Source organism: Sorex araneus, chromosome 5 (assembly GCF_027595985.1).
Source record: "Sorex araneus isolate mSorAra2 chromosome 5, mSorAra2.pri, whole genome shotgun sequence".
NCBI classification, from domain to species: domain Eukaryota; kingdom Metazoa; phylum Chordata; class Mammalia; order Eulipotyphla; family Soricidae; genus Sorex; species Sorex araneus.
In genome coordinates this window covers 180,369,947-180,389,999 of record NC_073306.1, presented here as the reverse complement: position 1 = coordinate 180,389,999, position 20,053 = coordinate 180,369,947, and the positions used below count along the sequence as shown (strand labels likewise).

At 55.1% G+C, this 20,053-nt stretch overlaps 1 protein-coding gene across 2 annotated transcripts in view; it reads left to right on the top strand.

The window, feature by feature from the left end:
• USP46 (ubiquitin specific peptidase 46) overlaps nucleotides 1-20,053 on the top strand; it is a 54,125-nt gene that overhangs the window by 18,743 nt on the left and 15,329 nt on the right. For both annotated transcript variants that reach the window (XR_008630196.1, XM_055138294.1), the window contains exons 2-4: nucleotides 5,702-5,782; nucleotides 7,937-8,150; nucleotides 10,753-10,982. Coding sequence is in view for 1 of the 2 variants with exons in the window: in XM_055138294.1 (XP_054994269.1) it covers nucleotides 5,702-5,782; nucleotides 7,937-8,150; nucleotides 10,753-10,982 (525 nt within the window). In the remaining variant the exon portion in view is untranslated. The remainder of the gene's footprint in view (nucleotides 1-5,701; nucleotides 5,783-7,936; nucleotides 8,151-10,752; nucleotides 10,983-20,053) is intronic.

The window sequence follows — 20,053 nt, the reverse complement described above, 5'->3', positions numbered from 1 at the left end:
TTTTTGCTTATTTTTGGGTCACACCCGGAGATGCACAGGGGTTACTCCTGGCTCTGCACTCAGGAATCACTCCTGGTGGTACTCAGGGGACCATATGGATGCTGGGAATCGAACCCAGGTTGGCCACGTGCAACGCAAACGCCCTACCCGCTGTGCTATTGCTCCAGCCCCGTCTTTTTGTTTTTATTATTATCAGTGCTTATCTCAAAGTTTAGAAGTAAGAGAAATACGATGAAACATTGAGCACTATTAGGTATAAATGACCGGTGTCTCGGAACTCATTGCTACGTGGTGATGCGCTCTCCTTTTTCTGCCTCTAAAGCTGGCTCTAGCCTTCCTCTTGAGGACATTTCATGCTTCTTCTGATTCTAATTGCACTTTGTTTGCTTGTTTGTTTGTTTTTCGATGAATTTATTTATAAATGATTACAAGGAAGATCTCTAGCTTGTAGGGCCGTTTTATATGTCTGTATTTCTAGGGGAGGGGCCATACGAACAGCCCAGGTGAAAACGTCTCGTGAGTGGGAACAGTGGGAGAGACGAGCTCCCGCCAGCCCGGCGCCTCCCAGGGAGAGAGACCTGAGAGCGAGACCGCAGCCCCAGGATGGCGCTCGCCCTTCCGGACAAAAGTCACCGCATCCCCTCCTTGGCAGGCCTTCACCTTGTCTTTCTAATTGCACTGTGACATTCTCTTTAAGCAGGCGGTGGTGGTACCCTGGGAGACTTGACAGAGAAAGACACACACGCTCCCCCTTCTAGGGCCTCTCAGGTGCCTCGGAGGGGGGGGTTTGCCTTTACGTATCTTGGTGACCCTTTTAGTTTTTTTCCCTGGTGGCAGTCAGTGTTTGTTTTGTTTTGGGGCCACACTTAAAAGCGCCGGGAGGTGCTCCTGGCATGGTTCTGGGGGGCCATGTGGTGCCCAAGATTGAACGTGGGGTCTTGGATTGAGTGCGATGAGTGCAGTGCCTGAGCCGCCGTCCTTTCAGGCATCTCCCCAGCTCCTTTAGTGTGTGTGTGTGTGTGTGTGTGTGTGTGTGTGTGTATGGTGGGGGGGTGGGGGATGTCTTCCAGAAGTGCTCAGGAGGCCTGGGACTTCTTTATTTATTTATTTTTATTTTTGATGCCATCCTCAGTGGGGCTCAGGGATCGTTCCTGGTGGAGCTCGGGAAACCATACGGGATGCCCGGGACGGAGCCCGGCTCCGAGCAGATCCTCCCGCCTGGCGGAGGTCGGCCTTCCTTTCCTTTCTCTCCCCCAGGAAGCCATTCTAGCATGTTTTCCTCACAAATGGCTTTGAAGCGTGCCTTAGAAATGCCTCCCTGCACCCGGGCCTTGGCGAGGGTGACTCATGACGCCGGTGGGTGTTTGTTTTCTGTTTGGGTAGCACCCCTCGGCAGTCCTGAATTGCTTTCAGAAGTACTTTTGAAGAGCTAACATTACAGCCTGGGTGTTGGAAGTTGGCCCAGCCCAGATTCTATTTTTACTAAAGCGCGGTGCGGCATTGTTTCCCAGGGGCTGCCATGTATGTGCAGCTGTATCCAGATCTGTGTCTGGTCTGTGTGCATCTCGCTGATGGGAACGAGAAGTCCGTGCTTCTGCTGCCCCTGGCCCCTGCAGAGCAGCCTCTCGTGCCGCCCGGACTCGTCTTGGGCAGAAGATGAAGCGAGGTGTGTGCTTCGGGCCTGCTCTTGGGGACAGTCACTGCTCGCCCTGGACTCAAGCTCTCCCCGATGAATAGACGCTCGAGCGAGTGCGGGGAAGAGGATCTGAAGAGCGTCTGATGAGCGGGGAGCGGGCTCAGAGGGCTGGAGCATGTGCTTTGCACGCGGGAGCGTGGGCTGGACCCTGGCCTTGCTGTTGCTTTCGGCCGCCACCGCCACCGGAGTCCCTTCACTTCTCCTGGCAGGAACAGGAAAGGGAAAGCATTTGGTGGCTTCCTCAGCCGCCCACTCCCAGGCGGGCGCCGGTGGCCCGCCTGACTGATTTCTTAAGTGTTCCTGCAGGGACAGTTTGAGATGTAGGTGCTGGGTGTAGCCTGGCCTGCTCCATCCACGGGCTCCTCTCTTCCGCGCCCTCAGCCACCAGCACGAAGCGGTGCTCAGGGTTTGGATGGGGGGTGTTTCCTTTTTTTGAGTGTTTTGGGGCTGGAGAAACAGTACAGCGCTTGCCTTGCACATGGCTGACCCCGCCATCCCATATGGTCCCCCGAGCACCGCCAGGAGTCATAATACTTGAGTGCAGAGCCAGGAGTAACCCCTGAGCATTGCTGGGTGTGACCCCCAAAACAGAAGAAAACAAAATAATAAACACTGTGTCTGGGATGGAGTTTTCAAAGTTGGACCTGCAGGACCAGACTGGTTTTGAACCGTTCCCTGGCGTCCTGTGCTATGGGTTGTCATAATGATTTTACAGTGTAAGTGATTTCTGTTTTTTTTTTTTCTGTTACAAATCTTGTTGGTGAGGTGGGCTGAGAGGTGGGCTCTTGTCTGTCCCCTGTACCTCCACCTTCTGTTTCCCATGTCCCTGGGCCAGGGCTGCTCAGGCACTGGCCGCCCCTGCGTGGCCAGGGACTGGACTGTGTGTCGGCCTGCGGGCTGCAGGAAGGAACTGACGTGCGTCGCCAGCGGAAAGCCGAGGCCCTCCCCATCCTGCCTGCCTTCCCCCAGCAGAGCCTTTCCTCGATGGTGGGCGTGAGGGTGGCTATTTTGGCACTGGAGCTGAGCAGTGGCTTCTTGCCTGTGAGGGGCCCCGGGGAGACAGGGGCCGAGTCCCAGCTGAGGCAGAGCTGCCCTCTCACGCACACGCCTCTCTCTGGAACGTTTGCTGAAAGGAGGGAACCGAGCTTCCGGCTCGCTAACGCCATGCGTCTGTTATTTGGGTCTTTACTCCCGCCTCTGGATGGTGCTGTCTGTGTAGACGGGCAGAACAAATCGCTTAAAGCGGAAGAACGGGCATGGAAGGCTAGGCTCCTCGAGGGTCCTCACTGGTGCCACTTCGTTGGGCTTTAAGTACCCAGCCCCGTTGTCGTCTTCATCATCCTCGTCACCGCCATCATTCGGAAACGTTCCGCGTGGTGTCGGTGTCCTTCCGTCCCAGAGAGTCACTCGTATCGTTGAATTCCAGCATCCGGTACACAGGCCCGAAAGCTCACGTCCGTAGAAAAGGCGAAGGAAGACTTGGGGTTCCGGTGTCAGTATCGGTGACATTCTGTGGCTGCAGGGAGCAGTTTCTAGAGTGTGTGTTTACAAAAGGGGAGGGAGGACGGGGAGTGGAGGGGGCCCTGCTGGACAGCAGAGGGAAAGCAGCCCTGTTCACGCGTCCGTCCGTCCACCTGCCCGAACCCGTGTGTATCCGTCTACTCGTCCACCAATTGATCCGTCTGTCCACCATCCACCCCTGTGTTCATCTGTCATCGTCTGTCCGTCCCTCTGTCTGTCCCCAGCCACCTGTCCAACAGACCCTCTAGTCAGCAGGTGTTAGACTGGACTTGATGCCGGCCTCTGAGAGAGCGCTGTGGAAGCAGACCTGTCACACTGTTGGTTCGAGGAGGCGTACAGATGGGCCCACAGTTAATAGTCACATAAATGGGGCTGGAGCGATAGCACAGCGGGGAGGGCGTTTGCCTTGCACGCGGCCGACCCGGGTTCAAATCCCATCATCCCATATGGTCCCCTGAGCACCGCCAGGAGTAATTCCTGAATGCAGAGCCAGGAGTGACCCCTGTGCATCGCCGGGTGTGACCCAAAAAGAAAAAAAACAAAACAAAACAAAACAAAAAAACACCTGGGATAAATAGTATAAAGACATACCAGAGACCGTGAGTGGCGAGGAGAGGTTGTGTGTGGTGTATCCATTTTCTCCTGCTGCTAGAAAAATGTGGCCACGGGGCCAAAGAGATAGTGCAGGGTTTAGGCGCTTGCCTTGCGTGCCGCTGACCCTGGTTTGAATCCCATGGGGTCTCCTCTTCCCCCACCGCCCAGTCTGCCCTGGGTTCCCTCCTTCGGGGGCTCAGGGCTGGACCCGGCCTCCTGTGTGCAGGGCGTGTGCTCCAGTCGTGAGCTGCGTCTCCAGCTCTGGCCCGAGGTGAGTTTAGAGCAGGTCTGGTTTGGAAGAGGGCCTTGGGGCTGGTGTGCCGAGTGCCGCACGGCACGGAGTGCACATTTCTAGATAGTCTTGGGACCCTTGGAATAGGTGCCCGGGAGTGGGATTGTGGGTCATAGGCCAGCTCCGTTCCTAGTTTCTTGAGAAGTGTCCATATTTCCCAAAAAGCTTGAGCCTGTTGACGATCCCACCGGCAGTGAACGGGGGTCCTTCCCCTCTGCCCCCCACTCTCCCCACAGCCCTGTGAGCACTGGTCATTCTTTGTGATACGAGCCCGTCTCACTACACTGGTTACCAGCAAGGTCAACCAGTAGGTGGAGGGGACATAAAAGGCTGTGGCTGGGGGGTGGGGAAGACGGGAGCTCTGGGTTGGGGCCGTGGCAGTTTGAGGGCCCCTGAGCCGGGCTGTGCGTGTGATGTGGCCCTATCTGCCGAGCTCAGAAGCCAGTGTCGGGGCTGTTGCTCCAGCCAGGGCCAGGGTGGGGGGGAGGGGGCGGTTATTCCGGGAACTCGGTGCCTGGGGAGCGGGCCGCTGGCTGGTTGAGCCCTAGAAGGGCAGCAGCGGGTGGGCCGGGATTCCTCGTGGGGGCCGGCCGGCTCTGCGGAAGTGGCACGGGGGCAGGGGCGGCGGCATCCCAAGGAGTCATCCCTGCAGGCTGGCCCCTGCCGCACGTTGCCCGGCCAGAGACGGGCGCCAGCTCTCCCCGTGTCGCCGGACTCCTGTTCCCGCTGGTCCCAGTTCCTGGGGGGTGGGAGGGCGGCGTTCCTGGGCTCCAACTCCCACGGGAGTTGGCTGGAGACTTTCCTCCGCTCTGTGGCTCTTCTCTGCAGTGGCCGTTTCCTCGGGTGCCCCGCCTGTGGGTCCCCTGGACCCTACCCTTTGTTGTGTCTACACCCGCCGTGCCTCTTGGTTGTGTAAAGGAATCGTGGCCCCGGGCCGTGGGGACTGGCCCCTCTTTTGGAGACCGTATCTCTGCCCGTGCTAGGGTGTAAACCCGAGAGACGAAGGCCCCTCCCCAGCCTCCCCTGCTGGCCTCTTGGAGTGTGGACTCCCTCAGGTCCACCGCAAAGCGCAGCGGAGGGGGGCTGGGCGGGGAGGTGGTCACGGAGAGGGGGGGGTGGGTGTTTTTGTTATTTTATTTGGTTTTGGGGTCACACCTGGCGAGACTCACTCCTGGAGGTGACCACTGGGGTGCCGGGCGTGGAGCCCAGGTCAGCCGCGTGCGAGGCAGACGCCCGCCCCGCTGTACCATGGTTCTGCTTGGCTGTGGGTTTTCTTTTTCTTTTTTGCTTTTTGGGTCACACCCGGCGATGCACGGGGTTACTCCTAGCTCTGCACTCAGGAATTACTCCTGGCGGTGCTCAGGGGACCATATGGGATGCTGGGATTTGAACCCGGGTCGGCCGCGTGCAAGGCAAACGCCCTACCCGCTGTGCTGTTGCTCCAGCCCCAAGCCGTAGGTTTTCTTGTGCCATCTTCCCTTTCCGAGTCAGTGCTGCCCGCTGCCTCGCTGCTCTCAGTGATGGTCTCTCCGGAGCGGCGTTTCCATGACTGGCCTGTTTTGTACTTACACGGGTCTCGGTTTGCTTCTCTCTTCCAGGGCACCAATGCCTCTGCTCTGGAAAAAGACATTGGCCCAGAGCAGTTTCCAATCAATGAACACTATTTCGGATTGGTCAACGTAAGTATCCCAAAATGATACTTGTTTTCTTAACCAGGTGTTTTTGCGTATGCTTGGAATGACGCCCTTAGGCTTGATCTCATCCTTCACGTCATTTAAAATAATGCTTCCCCCCCTCCCCAGCTGCTGGACGTGGTCAGCTTGTCTGGCGGTGGGGAGAAAAGCAGCCCGGGTTTGGCGGGGCTGTGGGCTGTCCTGGGACCAAAGGGCCCCTGATGGTCCAGATCTCTCTCCCGCCCCTGTGCCTTTGGGGGAGTCACATCCACACACACACGATTTTTCCAGAGTGATTTTGTGAGCCTAAGACACTGAAAATCTATTTTTTCTTTCTGGATGAACTCAGGAGATCCTTGGTTGGGTAGGCGTCATTAAAAAAAAAACAAACCGTTTTCTCCCAGCTCCTCTGGGTAATTCATTCAGCATCCTCACTTGGTGGTGGTGGTGTGTGAAGCCGGGGTGGGGGGTGGGGGGGTGGGTGGCTTTATCTTAGCTTGCCTGGGCCGCCCCTTATCAGTGCCTGGACAGAGCTGCCGAGCTGCTGCGTCCTCACGTGCTTGACTTGCAGGCAGAATTGTCCCCCCATCCCGCCCCCAACCCCTCCCCCCATGCCCTTCCCTCCTGGCCCTCCTGCGGGGCCGGAGCTGGCTAGAGCCATGTGCCTTCCTGGGAACACTCCCTCTTGGGTGAGCTGCGCTGCCCTGGGACAAGCCCGACCCCTCCCCCCTGGATCAGAATGCAGGTGGGTGATGGAGGGCTCCCGGGGAATGACTGCAGGGGGTCCTGGTACCACAGATGCGGGGAACGGAAGCTGGCCCTGCTCCGTGGAGGCTGCTGTGTCAGAGTTTGGGGGTCCCGTGTCCCCGCTCTCTGGCTGGGGGAGCTGCTGCCCCGAGGGACCATGTGGCCGGGACGGCAGCCTGATTGCGTGCTCGATGCTCAGGGTTCCTCCCGGCTCTGCACTCAGGAATCACTCTTGGCCGTGCTCCGGGCACCATGTGGGATGCCGGGGATCGAACCCAGGTCCGCCACGTGCAAGGCAAACGCCCTCCCCGCTGTACTAGGGCTCCAGCCCTGGTTCAGCCGCCAGCTTCCCTGCATCTCAGGGGCTGTCGAGTTCCTTCTCTCGCTCTCTGCCTCTCCCATTCACCCTGTCACTTGTCATCTCTCTCACATGTTCCCTCCACACCCCCCCTACTTATTTTCTCTCGCTCCTCCTGCTCACTCACTCTTGCCCTGTTCCCCCTGCTCTCCCTCTTTCTTTTTTTTTAAAATTTTTTAAAACTTAATTTTTTTTTTTCTTTTTGGGTCACACCTTGCGATGCACAGGGATTACTCCTGGCTCTGCACTCAGGAATCACCCCTGGCTGTGCTCAGGGGACCATATGGGATGCTGGGAATTGAACCCGGGTCGGCCGTGTGCAAGGCAAACGCCCTCACCGCTGTGCTATTGCTCCAGGCCCCCTCTCCCTCTTTCTTGCTCTCACTCTTGGTCATTCTCCCTGTCTTGCTCTCTCCCTCCGTCTCACTGTCTTATTCTCTCGGGTTTTTCCTCTTGCTCGTTCCCTCTTTCTCTCTCATTTGCTCACAGCCTCACTCATTCTCTCACTCTCATGCTCTTTCTTGCTCTTGTGCTCATTCTTTTTATTTTATTTTAGTTTTTGGTTTTTGGGTCACACCCAGTGATGCTCAGGGGTTACTCTTGGCTCTGCACTCAGGAATCACTCCTGGCGGTGCTCAGGGGACCATATGGGATGCCAAGGAATGAACTTAGGTCGGCCATGTGCAAGGCAAACGCCCTACCCACTGTGCTATCTCTCCAGCCCTTGTGTTCATTCTCTTGCTCTCTCTCCTTTCACTCATGTTCTCTTGGTCTCTCTTTCTTCCTCTCTCTGGTGCTCTCACTTTCTCTTGCTTTTGCTGTCACTGTCTCTTATTCTATCTCTCTGTCTCTGTTTCTCTTTCTCTCTCTCTAGCCCTCTGCACTTTTCCAGGCTAGTGCTGCACCACTGTGGAAGGTTGTTTGGTCCTTCCTCCCTCCCCCTTTCCCCCCCGAACCTGCCCCTTCATAGGAGCCACCCTGTGCCCTGCCTTGGGGAGTGGGACCCTGAGCCCGGGCACGGAGCCCAGCCTGACCCCTGTCTTGTTCCTCGGCAGTTCGGGAACACGTGCTACTGCAATTCCGTGCTGCAGGCCTTGTACTTCTGCCGGCCGTTCCGGGAGAATGTGCTGGCGTACAAAGCCCAGCAGAAGAAGAAGGAAAACCTGCTGACGTGCCTGGCGGACCTCTTCCACAGCATCGCCACGCAGAAGAAGAAGGTCGGCGTCATCCCGCCCAAGAAGTTCATTTCCAGGCTGAGGAAAGAAAACGGTGAGCTGACCGCGAGTCCTGGGTGTGTGCGCGGCCCCGCGGGGCGGGGAGTGGGCAGCTCTGTGTGTCTGTGAGAGGAGCTGTCCTCCTGCGGGGAGGTGGGGGCACGGTGAGGCCAGAAACGACCTCCTCTCAGTGCAAGGTGCTTTTCTATTTTCTGTTTCCAGCCCGGAGGCTGCAGAAAGCACCGGAGGAAAGCATCTGTGGGGGAAGTTAGGTTGAGGGGCAGGAGCCATAGCACAGCGGGGAGGGCATTTGCCTTGCCTGGGGCCGACCTGGGTTCGATCCCCAGCATCCCAGATGGGCCCCTCAGCACCATCAGGAGTGATTCCTGAGTGCAGAGCCAGGAGTAACTTACCCCATGAGCACCAAAGGGTGTGCAGCACTCCCATCCCCCCTCCCTCGGCCCTGAAGGCAAGAGCCCAGATCACAGCAACCAAACTTGACGACGTGCCTGTCAGTGAGGCAGGCCAGGAGGTGGGAGGGAACCCGGGGCCCCTGGTCGGGGGAAGTTGACCCTGGTGGTGGGATTGGTGCTAGAGCACTGTATGCTTGAAACCCAATGACGGATAACTAAGTTGCTTTTGTTCTGTTTGGGGCCACACCTGTGAAGCTCAACTAGGAATTACTCATAGAAGTATTCAGGGACCATATGGGATGCCGGGGGTCCAACCCGGGTCAGCCGCACATAAGGCAGATGCACTACCCGCTGTCCTATCACTCCGGCCCTGAATTTTTTTTTGTTTGTTTTTGTTTTTGGGTCACACCTGGCGATGCACAGGGGTTACTCCTGGCTCTGCACTCAGGAATTACCCCTGGCGGTGCTCAGGGGACCATATGGGATGCTGGGAATCGAACCTGGGTCGACCATGTGCAAGGCAAACGCCCTACCCGCTGTGCTATCGCTCCAGCCCCTCCGGCCCTGAATTTGATGTCTCTTTTTTTTTCTTTTTGGTCTTTTTTGGGTCACACCTGGTGATGCTCAGGGGTTACTCCTGGCGGTGCTCAGGGGACCATATGGGATGCTGGGGATTGAACCCGGGTCGGCTGCCTGTAAGGCAAACAAACGCCCTACCTGCTGTGCTATCGCTCCCGCCCCAACTTGATGTCTTTCTATGATACAAATGACCTGGTGTCATCGAATTTCTTACCCTTCCCCTCACGTTCTTTTTGAGGGGCAAGGTGGTGGCGAATTGTGTTATTCTGAGAGTTTTGACTTCGTCATCGGGGGCAACTCTGGAATTGCTCGATAGAGCCGTTTCTGTTTCTCCCTGACAGCAGCCGTGTCCCCGCGGACTCACACAGTCAATCAGGTGTTTGTTTTATAAAGTCTCATTTAATTGGATCCCTTCAAGTTGTTCCAGTTCATACGTGCCAGAATGAGAATCGTGTGGCCCCGGATCTTGCTGTGAACATAACGACGAGGCCTCCCGGCCCCTCTCATCTCTCCGTGCATCTGCCGGGTCCGGGCTCTGGTTTCAGGGCATCGTCAGACTGATACGGTCTCACAGTGACCGCCGCCGCCGGGCTGCTCCGGGCTTTAATATGATCTTTGGGAAAGAACCACAGTTGCTCTGGATAAGTTACAGAATGAATAATTGAGTTTTGGTGGTCACGTCATATTAAATATTCATCCTTTATCAGCACGCCTATCAAATGATTGTTTTCTTCATTTTATTTTTCACATTATTTTTATTATAACACGACAATGTACTGACTTGTTCCTAATACAGTTGTTCCAGGCATTCAGTGTTCCAACACCAGTCCTGCCTCCAGGGTGACCGTCCCTCCACCAACGTCCCCGATTTCCCACCCACCACCCCAATTAGCCCCCTTTTAGGCACAAAAATTTTACTTTACATTGTTTGTTAAAAAAAAAGCAAATGAAATTATCAGCACGTATCAATAAGTCAGTTGTGACCATTTTTATATCATAATGGTGTTCCTGAAGCCATTGAGGATTTACAGGGCTGGTTGGTGCTTAGTTGAACCTTCTCTGTGACTCTTTATTACTCATTGACCTTGGTGGTCTTTTGTGCAACTTTCTTACAAGGTTTGCTGTGATCCTACTGGACTGACAGTCCTGTGACATTTGCAGGTGTCACATGGCCACACATACAGGATCTATAAAGCTAGAACAGTTTGGTGGCTTGGCGCCTTTGTTGTGTTTTGGGCCCATAGCCAGCGATGCTCAGGACTGACCCCTAGCTTAATGCTCAGAGGTTACTCCTGGCGGTGCTTGGGATCCCACATGGGATGCTGGGGACCAGAGCCAGGTCAGTTGTGTACAAGGCAAGAACCCCTTCCCTTTTCTCCCCTCTCCTCCCCCCTCCCTATGCCTCCCTCTCTCTCTACCCCCCTTCCTCCCTTCAAGTACAAAGCACGGGTAGCTTTTCGTTGGCACGGTCACTGTAGGAAATTCACTGGGTGACAGGAAACGGAGACGAACTGAAACCCTTTCGGAAGGTACCTGCTGAAGTGGCGCGCTGAGGGGTCTGTCCCACACCCGGCCCACTCGTGGCGTCTCGCCAGGGAGATCACGCGGCGCCACGTGCCGTCCCGGACCCGAGATGGAAGTGATGGCCTCCTTCTCCTTTTTCAGATCTCTTCGACAACTACATGCAGCAGGATGCGCACGAGTTTTTAAATTATTTGCTGAACACTATCGCGGACATCCTGCAGGAGGAGAAGAAGCAGGAGAAGCAAAATGGGAAGCTAAAGAACGGCAACATGAACGAGCCCGTGGAGAGTAATAAGCCGGAGCTCACCTGGGTTCACGAGATTTTTCAGGGCACGCTGACCAACGAGACCCGCTGCTTGAACTGTGAAACCGTAAGCATCTCCCTGGGGCCTGCCGCGCACAGCGGGGGGCCGTGCCTCGGGCTCTGGCATTGGGCGTGGTCCTGGGCGGGTGCGAGGCTGGGGGCCGTTTACTGCCGTCTATGCGGACAGCTCTGTGCATGTCTAGGAACCCCGGGGGCAAGCTCAGGGACACGGCCGGCTGGGCAATGGGGCACACTCAGCACCGGGCACACTCAGCACCGGGGGGCCGTTACTAGGGCTGACAACCTTTTGTTTCTGCTGTGTCCTTTCCTGTAGTGCCGAGGATGAGACCCATTTGCATGCAGGGCAAACGCCCTGTGGCCGAGAGCCGCATCCCCGGCCCCAGGGTGACCCTGGCCCTCCACCGGTTCCCCGTGGAAGATTTTGGCCAGCCAGCCACGAGGCGGTCATGTGGGCCTTAGAACAGACCGTCTCCTCTTCTGAGAGGAAAACAGCCGATGGGCGAGGGGAAGTCACGCGCAGACGTGACCTCTGGTTCCGCCCCAGTGGTCCGGTGGGCGTGGGGGCTGGCTCCGGAGAGGAACCGCCAGTGGACAGCGTTGGTTTGACTTGGAGGGGTTCTGCCCCAGGGAGGCCCCGGACACGTGCTGGGAGGGGGGTCCTGTCTGCTTGGCTCTTGGCGTGGCCTTGGTCGAGGTGGGTGTGGTGAGCTCAGCTCTGCTGTTGGGCCGTGTGTGCGTGGCTCTGCCAGCCTGCCGCCCGCCCGGGGACCCCGTACTGAGAGCTCAGCCCCTCGGTGCTCCGGCTCCTCATGGCTCCACGGGGCTTGATGCGCCTGTGCTGTCTGCCGGGGCTTCCCCGAGGACACAGCACATTCGTACTGCAGAGGTCTCGGGAGCCCCGAGTGGCACACGGCACACACGCAGCGAGTGGCGGCTGTAGGTACCTCTCTTTCTCGCTGGCAGCGCGGCAGGGTGGTGCGTGTCTGTGCATTCGCCAGGGGCCTCGGTTTCTTGCCATCGTAGGAAAGATCGGTAGGACACTCCACTTTTCCCTCCAGGGAGGAGGAACGGTCACTTCTGTTAGATTATGCAGAGGGGCGTCAGAGCGATAGCACAGCGGGGAGGTTGGCCTTGCTCTCGGCCAACCCAGGTTCAATTCCCCGGCATCCCATATGGTCCCCTGAGCACTGCCAGGAGGGATTCCTGAGTGCAGAGACAGGAGTAACCCCTGAGCGTTGCCAGAGCAGATGTGGTCCAAAAAAGAAAAATCCAAAATTCTGCAGAGGGAATGGTAGACTTGTCACGTTAACGTCTAGGTAGAGTGAGATGCTTTAAAAAAAAAACAAACATATATTTAGCAGTGTTTCCTCTGTCCTTAAAAGAATTTTGAATCAGTATTCAGATTTGTTCTTTATAAACAATTAGAAAACATAGCTAAGGGAGGAAAAAAGAGACTCTAAAAATATATGAGGGACTGGAGGCCCAGTGTAGCAGGTAGGGCCCTTACCTCGCATGTGACCACAGCACCATGTAAGGTCCCCTGAGTGCCACTGGGAGTGATCCCTGAGGTCAGAGCCAGGAGTAAGTCCGGGACATAGCCAGAGTTCAAACAAACAAACAAACACAAACAAACTGAAATTGAGTTGAGTGATACCTTCTTAATATTCTCTGCAAATTGCGATGCCATTAGCCCAGAGATTTGCACTTGAATATTTAAAATATATCCTGCCCAGACATTTTCTGCACATTCCTCCCCATCCAGAGTCTTTCCTCCCTCTCTCTCCCTCCTCCTGCTCTCGTGTATTCTAGCGATGTTCCCGTGAATGCAGAGATGGGGGTGCCGTGGTGCATTCCAACCTTGGGTGTGTTCGTGGGGATCAGTGATAATACAGTGGCCTCCTCTCCTTACCAGACTAGTCTTTTTTTGGGGGGGGTGGGTGGGTTTTTAAATTATTTGCTAAACACTATCACAGACATCCTGCAGGAAGAGAAGTAGGAGAAGCAAAATGGGGAGCTATTTATTCTTTATCTATTCATTTTTATTTTGGGGGGTCATACTTAGTGATGCTCAGGGGTCACTCCTGGCTCTGCCCTCAGGAGTTACTCCTGGCAGTGCCCAGGGAACCATACAGGTTGCCCAGGATCGAACCCGGGTTGGCAGTGTGCGCGGCAACACCCTCCCCTCTGTACTACCCCTCTGGCCCCTGGTGCTGGAACCTTTAGGGCACTTGTCTCCTCTTTCTTCCTTTGTCTTACTGTTTTATGACGAGCCTATGAATTTTAACACTTCCTACCTTCTAATCTTTCATTTTTTAAAATTATTTTTGATACAGGATGTATTTTTAGAATGATTTTTACCCCTTTTAAGTATGATTTGCATACTCCCCCCCTTTCTTTTAATCAGGAGTATTCCTTGGTGCTATTCTGGTCTCACCTCTTGTTTCGCCAAGTCTTGCTTGTGAAGTTTTTTTTTTTTTTTTCCTTTTCTGGGTCACACCCGGTCATGCACAGGAGTTACTCCTGGCCCTGCACTCAGGAATTACTCCTGGCGGTGCTCAGGAGACTATATGGGATGCTGGGATTTGAACCGGGGTCGGCTGCATGCAAGGCAAATGTCCTACCTACTGTGCTATCGCTCCAGCCCCGTGTGAAGTATTTTTAATCATGCCACATTTCTCCATTCCCACTGCCTCCTCTGTACCTTAGGTCATGCATCTTTTCATTTTTGGGGGGAGGGTTGGGGAGCCCTCCTCGTGGTGCTCTGGGGGCTCCCTGCTCCTTCTTGGTGACTATAGGCCACCCTGGTGGTACTGCTGGGGTCCGGAGGGCCACACCTGAGAGTGTTGGGGTCTCCAAGGCTATGCCTGGCGATTCTCTTAGGAGACCAAGTGCTGGGGTTTGAACCAAGGTCTGTCATTTCAAGGCATTGCCTAACCTTTTGGACTCTCTCTCGGCCCCAAGGCGTCAGTTTTTGATGGGCGGTTCTGTCTAAAGGTGTTAGGATGAAGGAATGAACAAACACTCAACACACACTTTTCAGTTTGACGGTTTTTATTGGTGAGGGAGGGGGACACCCATCAATGCTCAGGGATTACTCCTGCCTCTGTGCTCAGGGATCATCCCTGGGTGACCATATGGGGTGGCCGGGATCAAGCCCAGAACAGCTGTGTGCAGGCGAGCGCCCTACCCACTGTACTATTACTCTGACGCCTATTATGGTCTTTGTATGAATGCAGTTAATATAATATACTCTTTTGTGTCCTGTTGTTTTTGGGTCTTTGTGTGTGTGTGTGTGTGTGTGTGTGTGTGTGTGTGTGCGCGCGCGCGCGCACGCTCCGCATCTCCCGTGAGATTCGTGTATTTGCATGATGCTTAAATCTACTTTCATTGCCATGTAGAATTGCGTGGATAGGACCACAGTTCACTCATGCGTTTTACAGGCGGTGGATAGCCAGTTGTTCCCAACTGGGCCGGCGGTGGGCACTGCCACTCGGGCATCCTGACACGGTGTGCTCAGAGCCCGGGCGTCTCGGGGCCATCCCTGCGAGGAGACTTGTTCAGTCATGCGAGGCACTCATTAACTTGATTAGAAGATATCAGGTGCCCGAAGTGATGGGGTTGATTTATGTACCCTCTCTGGGAGCATTCTTTTCCTCCATTCCTTTTCTCTTGTTTGTACCTGCTGCTCTCAGATATGTTTCCTTTGGGTACTATGTAGTGCTGTGTAGATGAGTGTTCTTTTATTCATTAATTATCTCCCCCCTCTCCGCCGTCCCCCATCTGTTGTGTTAAGTTACAGGGGTTGGAGTGATAGGAGAGCGGGGAGGGCGTTTCCTCTTGCACACAGCTGACCTGGGTTTGGTCCCTGGCATCCCATATGGTCCCCAGAACCTGCCAAAAAAGTAAGCCCTGATCACAGCTTGGTGTGTCTCCCTACCTCAGGCCTCCCCCCACCCCAACCCCTGTGTATGCATGCACGCACGCACGCACGTGCACGCGCACACACACACAGACACACACACACACACACACACACACACACAAGTACAGGCAATGGAGATACAGTGAGAGCCTTCTGGACCTTTGAGAAAGGAAGACAGGCTTAATAGCAGAACAAATAGTGATGTCATTTCCTTTGTGAAATACTAAGACCCTGTCCAGGGGGACTGGTGAGCGTATGATGCAGGAACCAGGGTAATGGGAATCGTGTCTGCCTCTGTGGCTGAGACACCTGCCCCAGACCATCCTGCTGGTCTCACTGGCTGAGTTCATTTCCTTGGATGTGGGAGTTTTCAGGAAGGCTCCGCAGATGGGCTTGGCCACATTTGCCCCCACCTCCCTTCCTCCTTCCTCCCTTCCTCCTTCCTTCCTTCCTCCTTTCCTTCCTTCCCTCCCTCCCTCTCTCCCTCCTTGCTTCCTTGCTTACTCTTTCTTTCCCTCCCTCTCTCCCTTCCTTCCTTCCTTCTGGGTGAACAGGTCATTTGCTCCTAGCAGATGCAAATATTGCTCCCTAAAATATTTGTGTTGCAAAAACTATTAGCTGCTGTTTCCTGGAGAGTGGGAGCCGGGCCCAGAGGTCCTTGGCAAAGTCTCTGGGTGATGCTGCAGGTCTCTTGTGCTTTGTGGCCGCGAATGAGAGTGCGATTGTGTCTTCACTGAGCGTAGTGCTCTCTGCAAGCCTCCATCTTTCCCCCCTGTATGACGAGATGTTGCAAGTTCAAAAAGGGTTTTTCCTCTTTTCCTTTGGGAGGAGTTTGGATGCTCTCCCTCCATTTTCTTAAGATCTTTAACTGCACAAAAGCCCACGAGTCATCCAGTCCTTTCCCTCCTAGTGCCCTGGGGTCCCCTCTGTGACACCCTGGCCAGTTGGTCCCCAGCATCCACATTGTCCAGAGACAGAGAACCTAGTCTCCAGCGGCCTTGTGTGCCCATCCTTAGCGAGCTGTCCTTGTCAGAAGGCCCTGGGCTCTCGAGCAGTTGGTGTAGAGGAAGACCTCGCTTGAGCCTTCCTCTCCGTGGGATGAGAAGGGGGCGGCATGGGGGCCCACTTCTGCCCAGCGCAGGCAGCTTTTGGCAGCCACTCTTGTCAGCGCTGCCAGGACCCGCCTCATTGAGACCTCACAGGGGGCTCAAATGCCCCGAGGAGCCTGAGCTGCAAACCAGCCCCCGGGAGCCTGCCCTGCGGCTGGGGAAAGCTCTCGTGCCAAGCCCAGTTTCCGGTCCGCCGGCTTCCCCGCCCTGGGCCGCTTCCTCGGGAGCATCGTTGGGTGGGAGGTGCAGACGGCAGCGGGGGCCCCTGTGGCGGCAGACTAGGCTTGCGGGGACTGTTTCGGGGCTCTCTGGACGCCGAGGTCTGGCCCCCAGGCTCCCCGACCGCTGGTCCTTGCCTAGTTCCCTCGGCGTGCCGGCTCCGCGGCAGGCTGGTCTTGGCTCTCCCCCTCTTTCCGCCGACCTGGAGCCTTGTGCTCTGCACACCCGAGAGGTGCTTTGTGTGTTCAAGACACGCTTCTGGGGACAGAGCCCGAGGGTGGTAGGAAGAGCCGCCGCTCAGGTTACCAGTTCCTGACTCCTGCTTTGTGTGCTGGAGGCTAAAATTTGACCTCGTGGAGCTTCAGAGCCCTTCCAGAGGGCTGGGGAGGGGGTGTGGCCAGGTGCCGCCAGGTGTGAGCTCTGAAGGTGAAGGTGTTCCTCTGTCTCTGTCTCTGTCTGTCTCTGTCTCTCTCTCGCCACCAGGTGTGAGCTCTGAAGGTGAAGGTGTTCCTCTCTCTCTCTCTCTCTCTCTCTCTCTCTGTCTCTCTCTCTCTCTCTCTCTCTCTCCCCCTCTCCCTCCCTCCCTCTCTCTCTCGCCACCAGGTGTGAGCTCTGAAGGTGAAGGTGTTCCCCTCTCTCTCTCTCTCTCCCCCTCTCCCTCCCTCCCTCTCTCTCTTGTGCTGCCAGGTGTGAACTCTGAAGGTGAAGGTGTTCCTCTCTCTCTCTTTCTCTGTCTCTCTGTCTCTCTCTTTCTATCTCTCTCCCCCTCTCCCTCTCCCTCTCCCTCTCTCTCACTCCCTCTCTCTCTCTCTCTCTCTCTCTCTCTCTCTCTCTCTCTCTCTCTCACACACACACACACACACACACACACAGTGTCAGTTCCGAGCAGACGGGGGGCGAGGGGGAGAGTGCCTCCTGGTCAGTCACCTGTCCTCACAAGCGCAGGACAGGGGGCTGGGGATGCGAGAGCCTGCTGGGAAGAAGGAAGGCGAATTAGGATGTAGCCGGGGCTGGCTGGGAGTCTGCGTCTCAGTGATGCGTTTCCTTGGAGACAGGCTGCATTCTCACTTAGACCAGAATGAGATCCTGGTGTGTGGGAAGATGGTTTTATTTTCTGGCAGCTTCTTGGGAAGAGAAAGAGAGGAAAAATTTCCCTGTTCTGTCATTGCTTCTAGCTGTGTGTGTGTGTGTGTGTGTGTGTGCGCGCACGCGCGCCACGCTGGGGGGGCGGGGGTTGCTGATAGATAATCCGAGTGGAAGACCTACCCACAGACCTCATAGCCTCTGCTTCTACGCTCCCGAGGCTGGAAGCAGCTGCACTTGGAGTTGAGAAGGTTATAGTGACATTTTCAGTTGGTTCATACGTGTTCATCACCTCACCTTCCTCTCCCAGAAACAACCAGAGGAAAAGATTTCATAGTATTGAGGAGACAGCCTTTGGGTAGCACCCCCTCGCCCCCCTGCACCCCCCAGCTCCAAGCCGCTCAAGTATGAGAGCTGTGGAACTTGACTTTAGGTCTCTAAGTCACTTGTTTCCAGTTGGCAGTCGTCTTTGGAATTTCTCCCAGAGAAGGGCCATGTAGGATTCAGGCATAGTTTCACTAAGTGACGATAAGGCATTTGTGTGGATTATTGAGAGCGCCAGGTACAGGAGTGCGGGAAAGGAAGAGAACATTTCTGCCGTTCAGGTGCCACTGCTGGCGTGTCCTTGCACTGTCGCGGTTCAGCCTTTAATCCCAGCTACTCATCTTCCCATTTAGTACATAGTCGTTTTTCTGCTACTGCTGGGAATCGTGTCCGGTGACGGTGACAGGGGATCTGGAAAAGAGGGTGCCCGCTCTTTTGTGTAGTGACACTCAGTATTGGAAGCTGCAAGTTCCCCCAGGGGCTGGGGTTTTTTGTTTGTTTTGTGTTTCCTTTTGTCCCTGTTGTTGTTGGTTGGGATGGTTTTCCTTTAATCCACAGAATACTTAACTGGTCTGCAGTTAGTTTCCTTTAGAAATATTTGGGTGTTTTTGTTTGTTTGTTTATTTTGGGGCATAGAAGTCAGGACTTGCTCCTGGCTCTGTGCTCAGAGATGACTCCTGGCAGTGCTTAGGGGACCGTGTGGGCTACCAGGGATGGAACGTGGGTTGGCTGTGTAGAAGGCAAAGCCTCTTACCTGCTGTCCTATTGCTCCGGCCCCTAGTTTAGAAATATTTGGGATCCTCCTGGATACCATCCTCTTACTGATCACTAGTTGATTTTGCTGTGGTTACATATGTGAGTTTGATCTTTAAAAAAATTTTTTTTTGTTTTACTTTATTTAAACACCATGGTTTACAAAGTTGTTCCTAATGCAGTTGTTACGGGACTTTTGATGTTCCGACACTGTTCCCACCACCTCAGTGACCTTCTCTCCACCGTTGTCCCCATTTTCCCAGCCACCCCCAAGCCCGCCTCCTTAGCAGGTACCCAGTAATCATTTTTATGTTGCTTGTTGTTACCAAATGGCTAAAGGAAGTATCAGAAATACTCCTGTAAAAGAAAATTTGTGAAAATTCTTGTTTCTCACAACTGGGTTGTTAAGTCTTTGAGGATTTACCAAGTTGTTCCTCACTAGTTGAACCTTATGTATTAACGGGTTTGTTTGTGGAATTTCGTTGACCTCTCTTGTTACTTTCTCATCTGATTGGCTGTGAATTTCTGAATCTGGTTTGCTAGAATTTCAGTGTTGTGGAAACTTGGAGGTGTGACGTGGCTTGAAAGTTCAGGGTCAGTGGAACTTGGGATGAACCTGCAGAAAGAGAGTCTGGATGTGATGTGGTGGAGTCAGGCCATTGGCGGGGCGGTGCCCAGGCTCTGGCAGGGTGGGCACTCGGCCCCCTCCCCCCCTCCCCAGGGTGCTCCAGAACTTTCAGCCCAGGGGACCCGAGTGTCCATGAATTCCAGCTGCTTGGCTTGCGCCTCCTTGGGGATTCAGTTTGTGACTCTGGAGAGCAGGGCCGGCGGGGGAGTCGATGTGGCCTATTGATCAAGGCTTTAATTTAGAAATATTTGGGACCCCCCCGGATAGCATCTTGTTACTGATTCCTAGTTGAATTTCGCAGTGGTGACCCACTCCGTGTGAGTACGGCGGTCGTGGGAGGTGGGCCTGATCTTAAGGAAGTTTGGTGCCGCTCATCTCTGGGGAGCTTCGAGGGAGCAAACCCAGGAAGAATCGGCCCCGTGAAGCGCATGCCTCGCTGCCGAGCCACACCTGGGCTGCGGGCCCTGTTCTGTGGTCAGTGCCTGCTTCCTCTGGCCCGTCTCTGCCCTGCTAAGCCGTCAGCATCGGGGCTGTGTCCTGTGTGCGGTGGCGAGGGCGGTTGGTCTCTCTCCTCCCGGGCCAGGCACCCCCTCCAGTGCTTGGAATTCTCTTCCTGGCCCCAGGGCCTGTCTCGGCATCCCGAGTTTCCCCTTGAAGACAGGCTCTCTCAGCTTGGGACTGTTACCATTTAACCTCAGACCATCCACTCTGTGCGTGTGTAGGTGTTGCTCCCGGGCATCAGAGAATTCCACGCACCCCTGGCCTCCGTAGGGTCACCCTCCAGCATAGGATGGGGAAAAACATGTTCAGATATTGCCCTGGAGGAGGTCGCTTCCCTGCAGAGAATCAGCGAGTCAGAAAAATGCTTTCTTTGGGGGTGGGGGCACACCCAGCAATGCTCGGGGGTCACTCCAGGCTTCTCTGTGCTCAGGAATCACTCCTGGTGGTGCTTGCAGGGACCACAGGGGATGCTGGGATCAAACCCAGGTCGACTGTGTGCAAGGCAGACGCCCTCCCTGCTGTGCTAACGCTTTAGGTTTGGTGTTCTGTGTTTGTCAGTCGTGATTGTCACCAAAAAA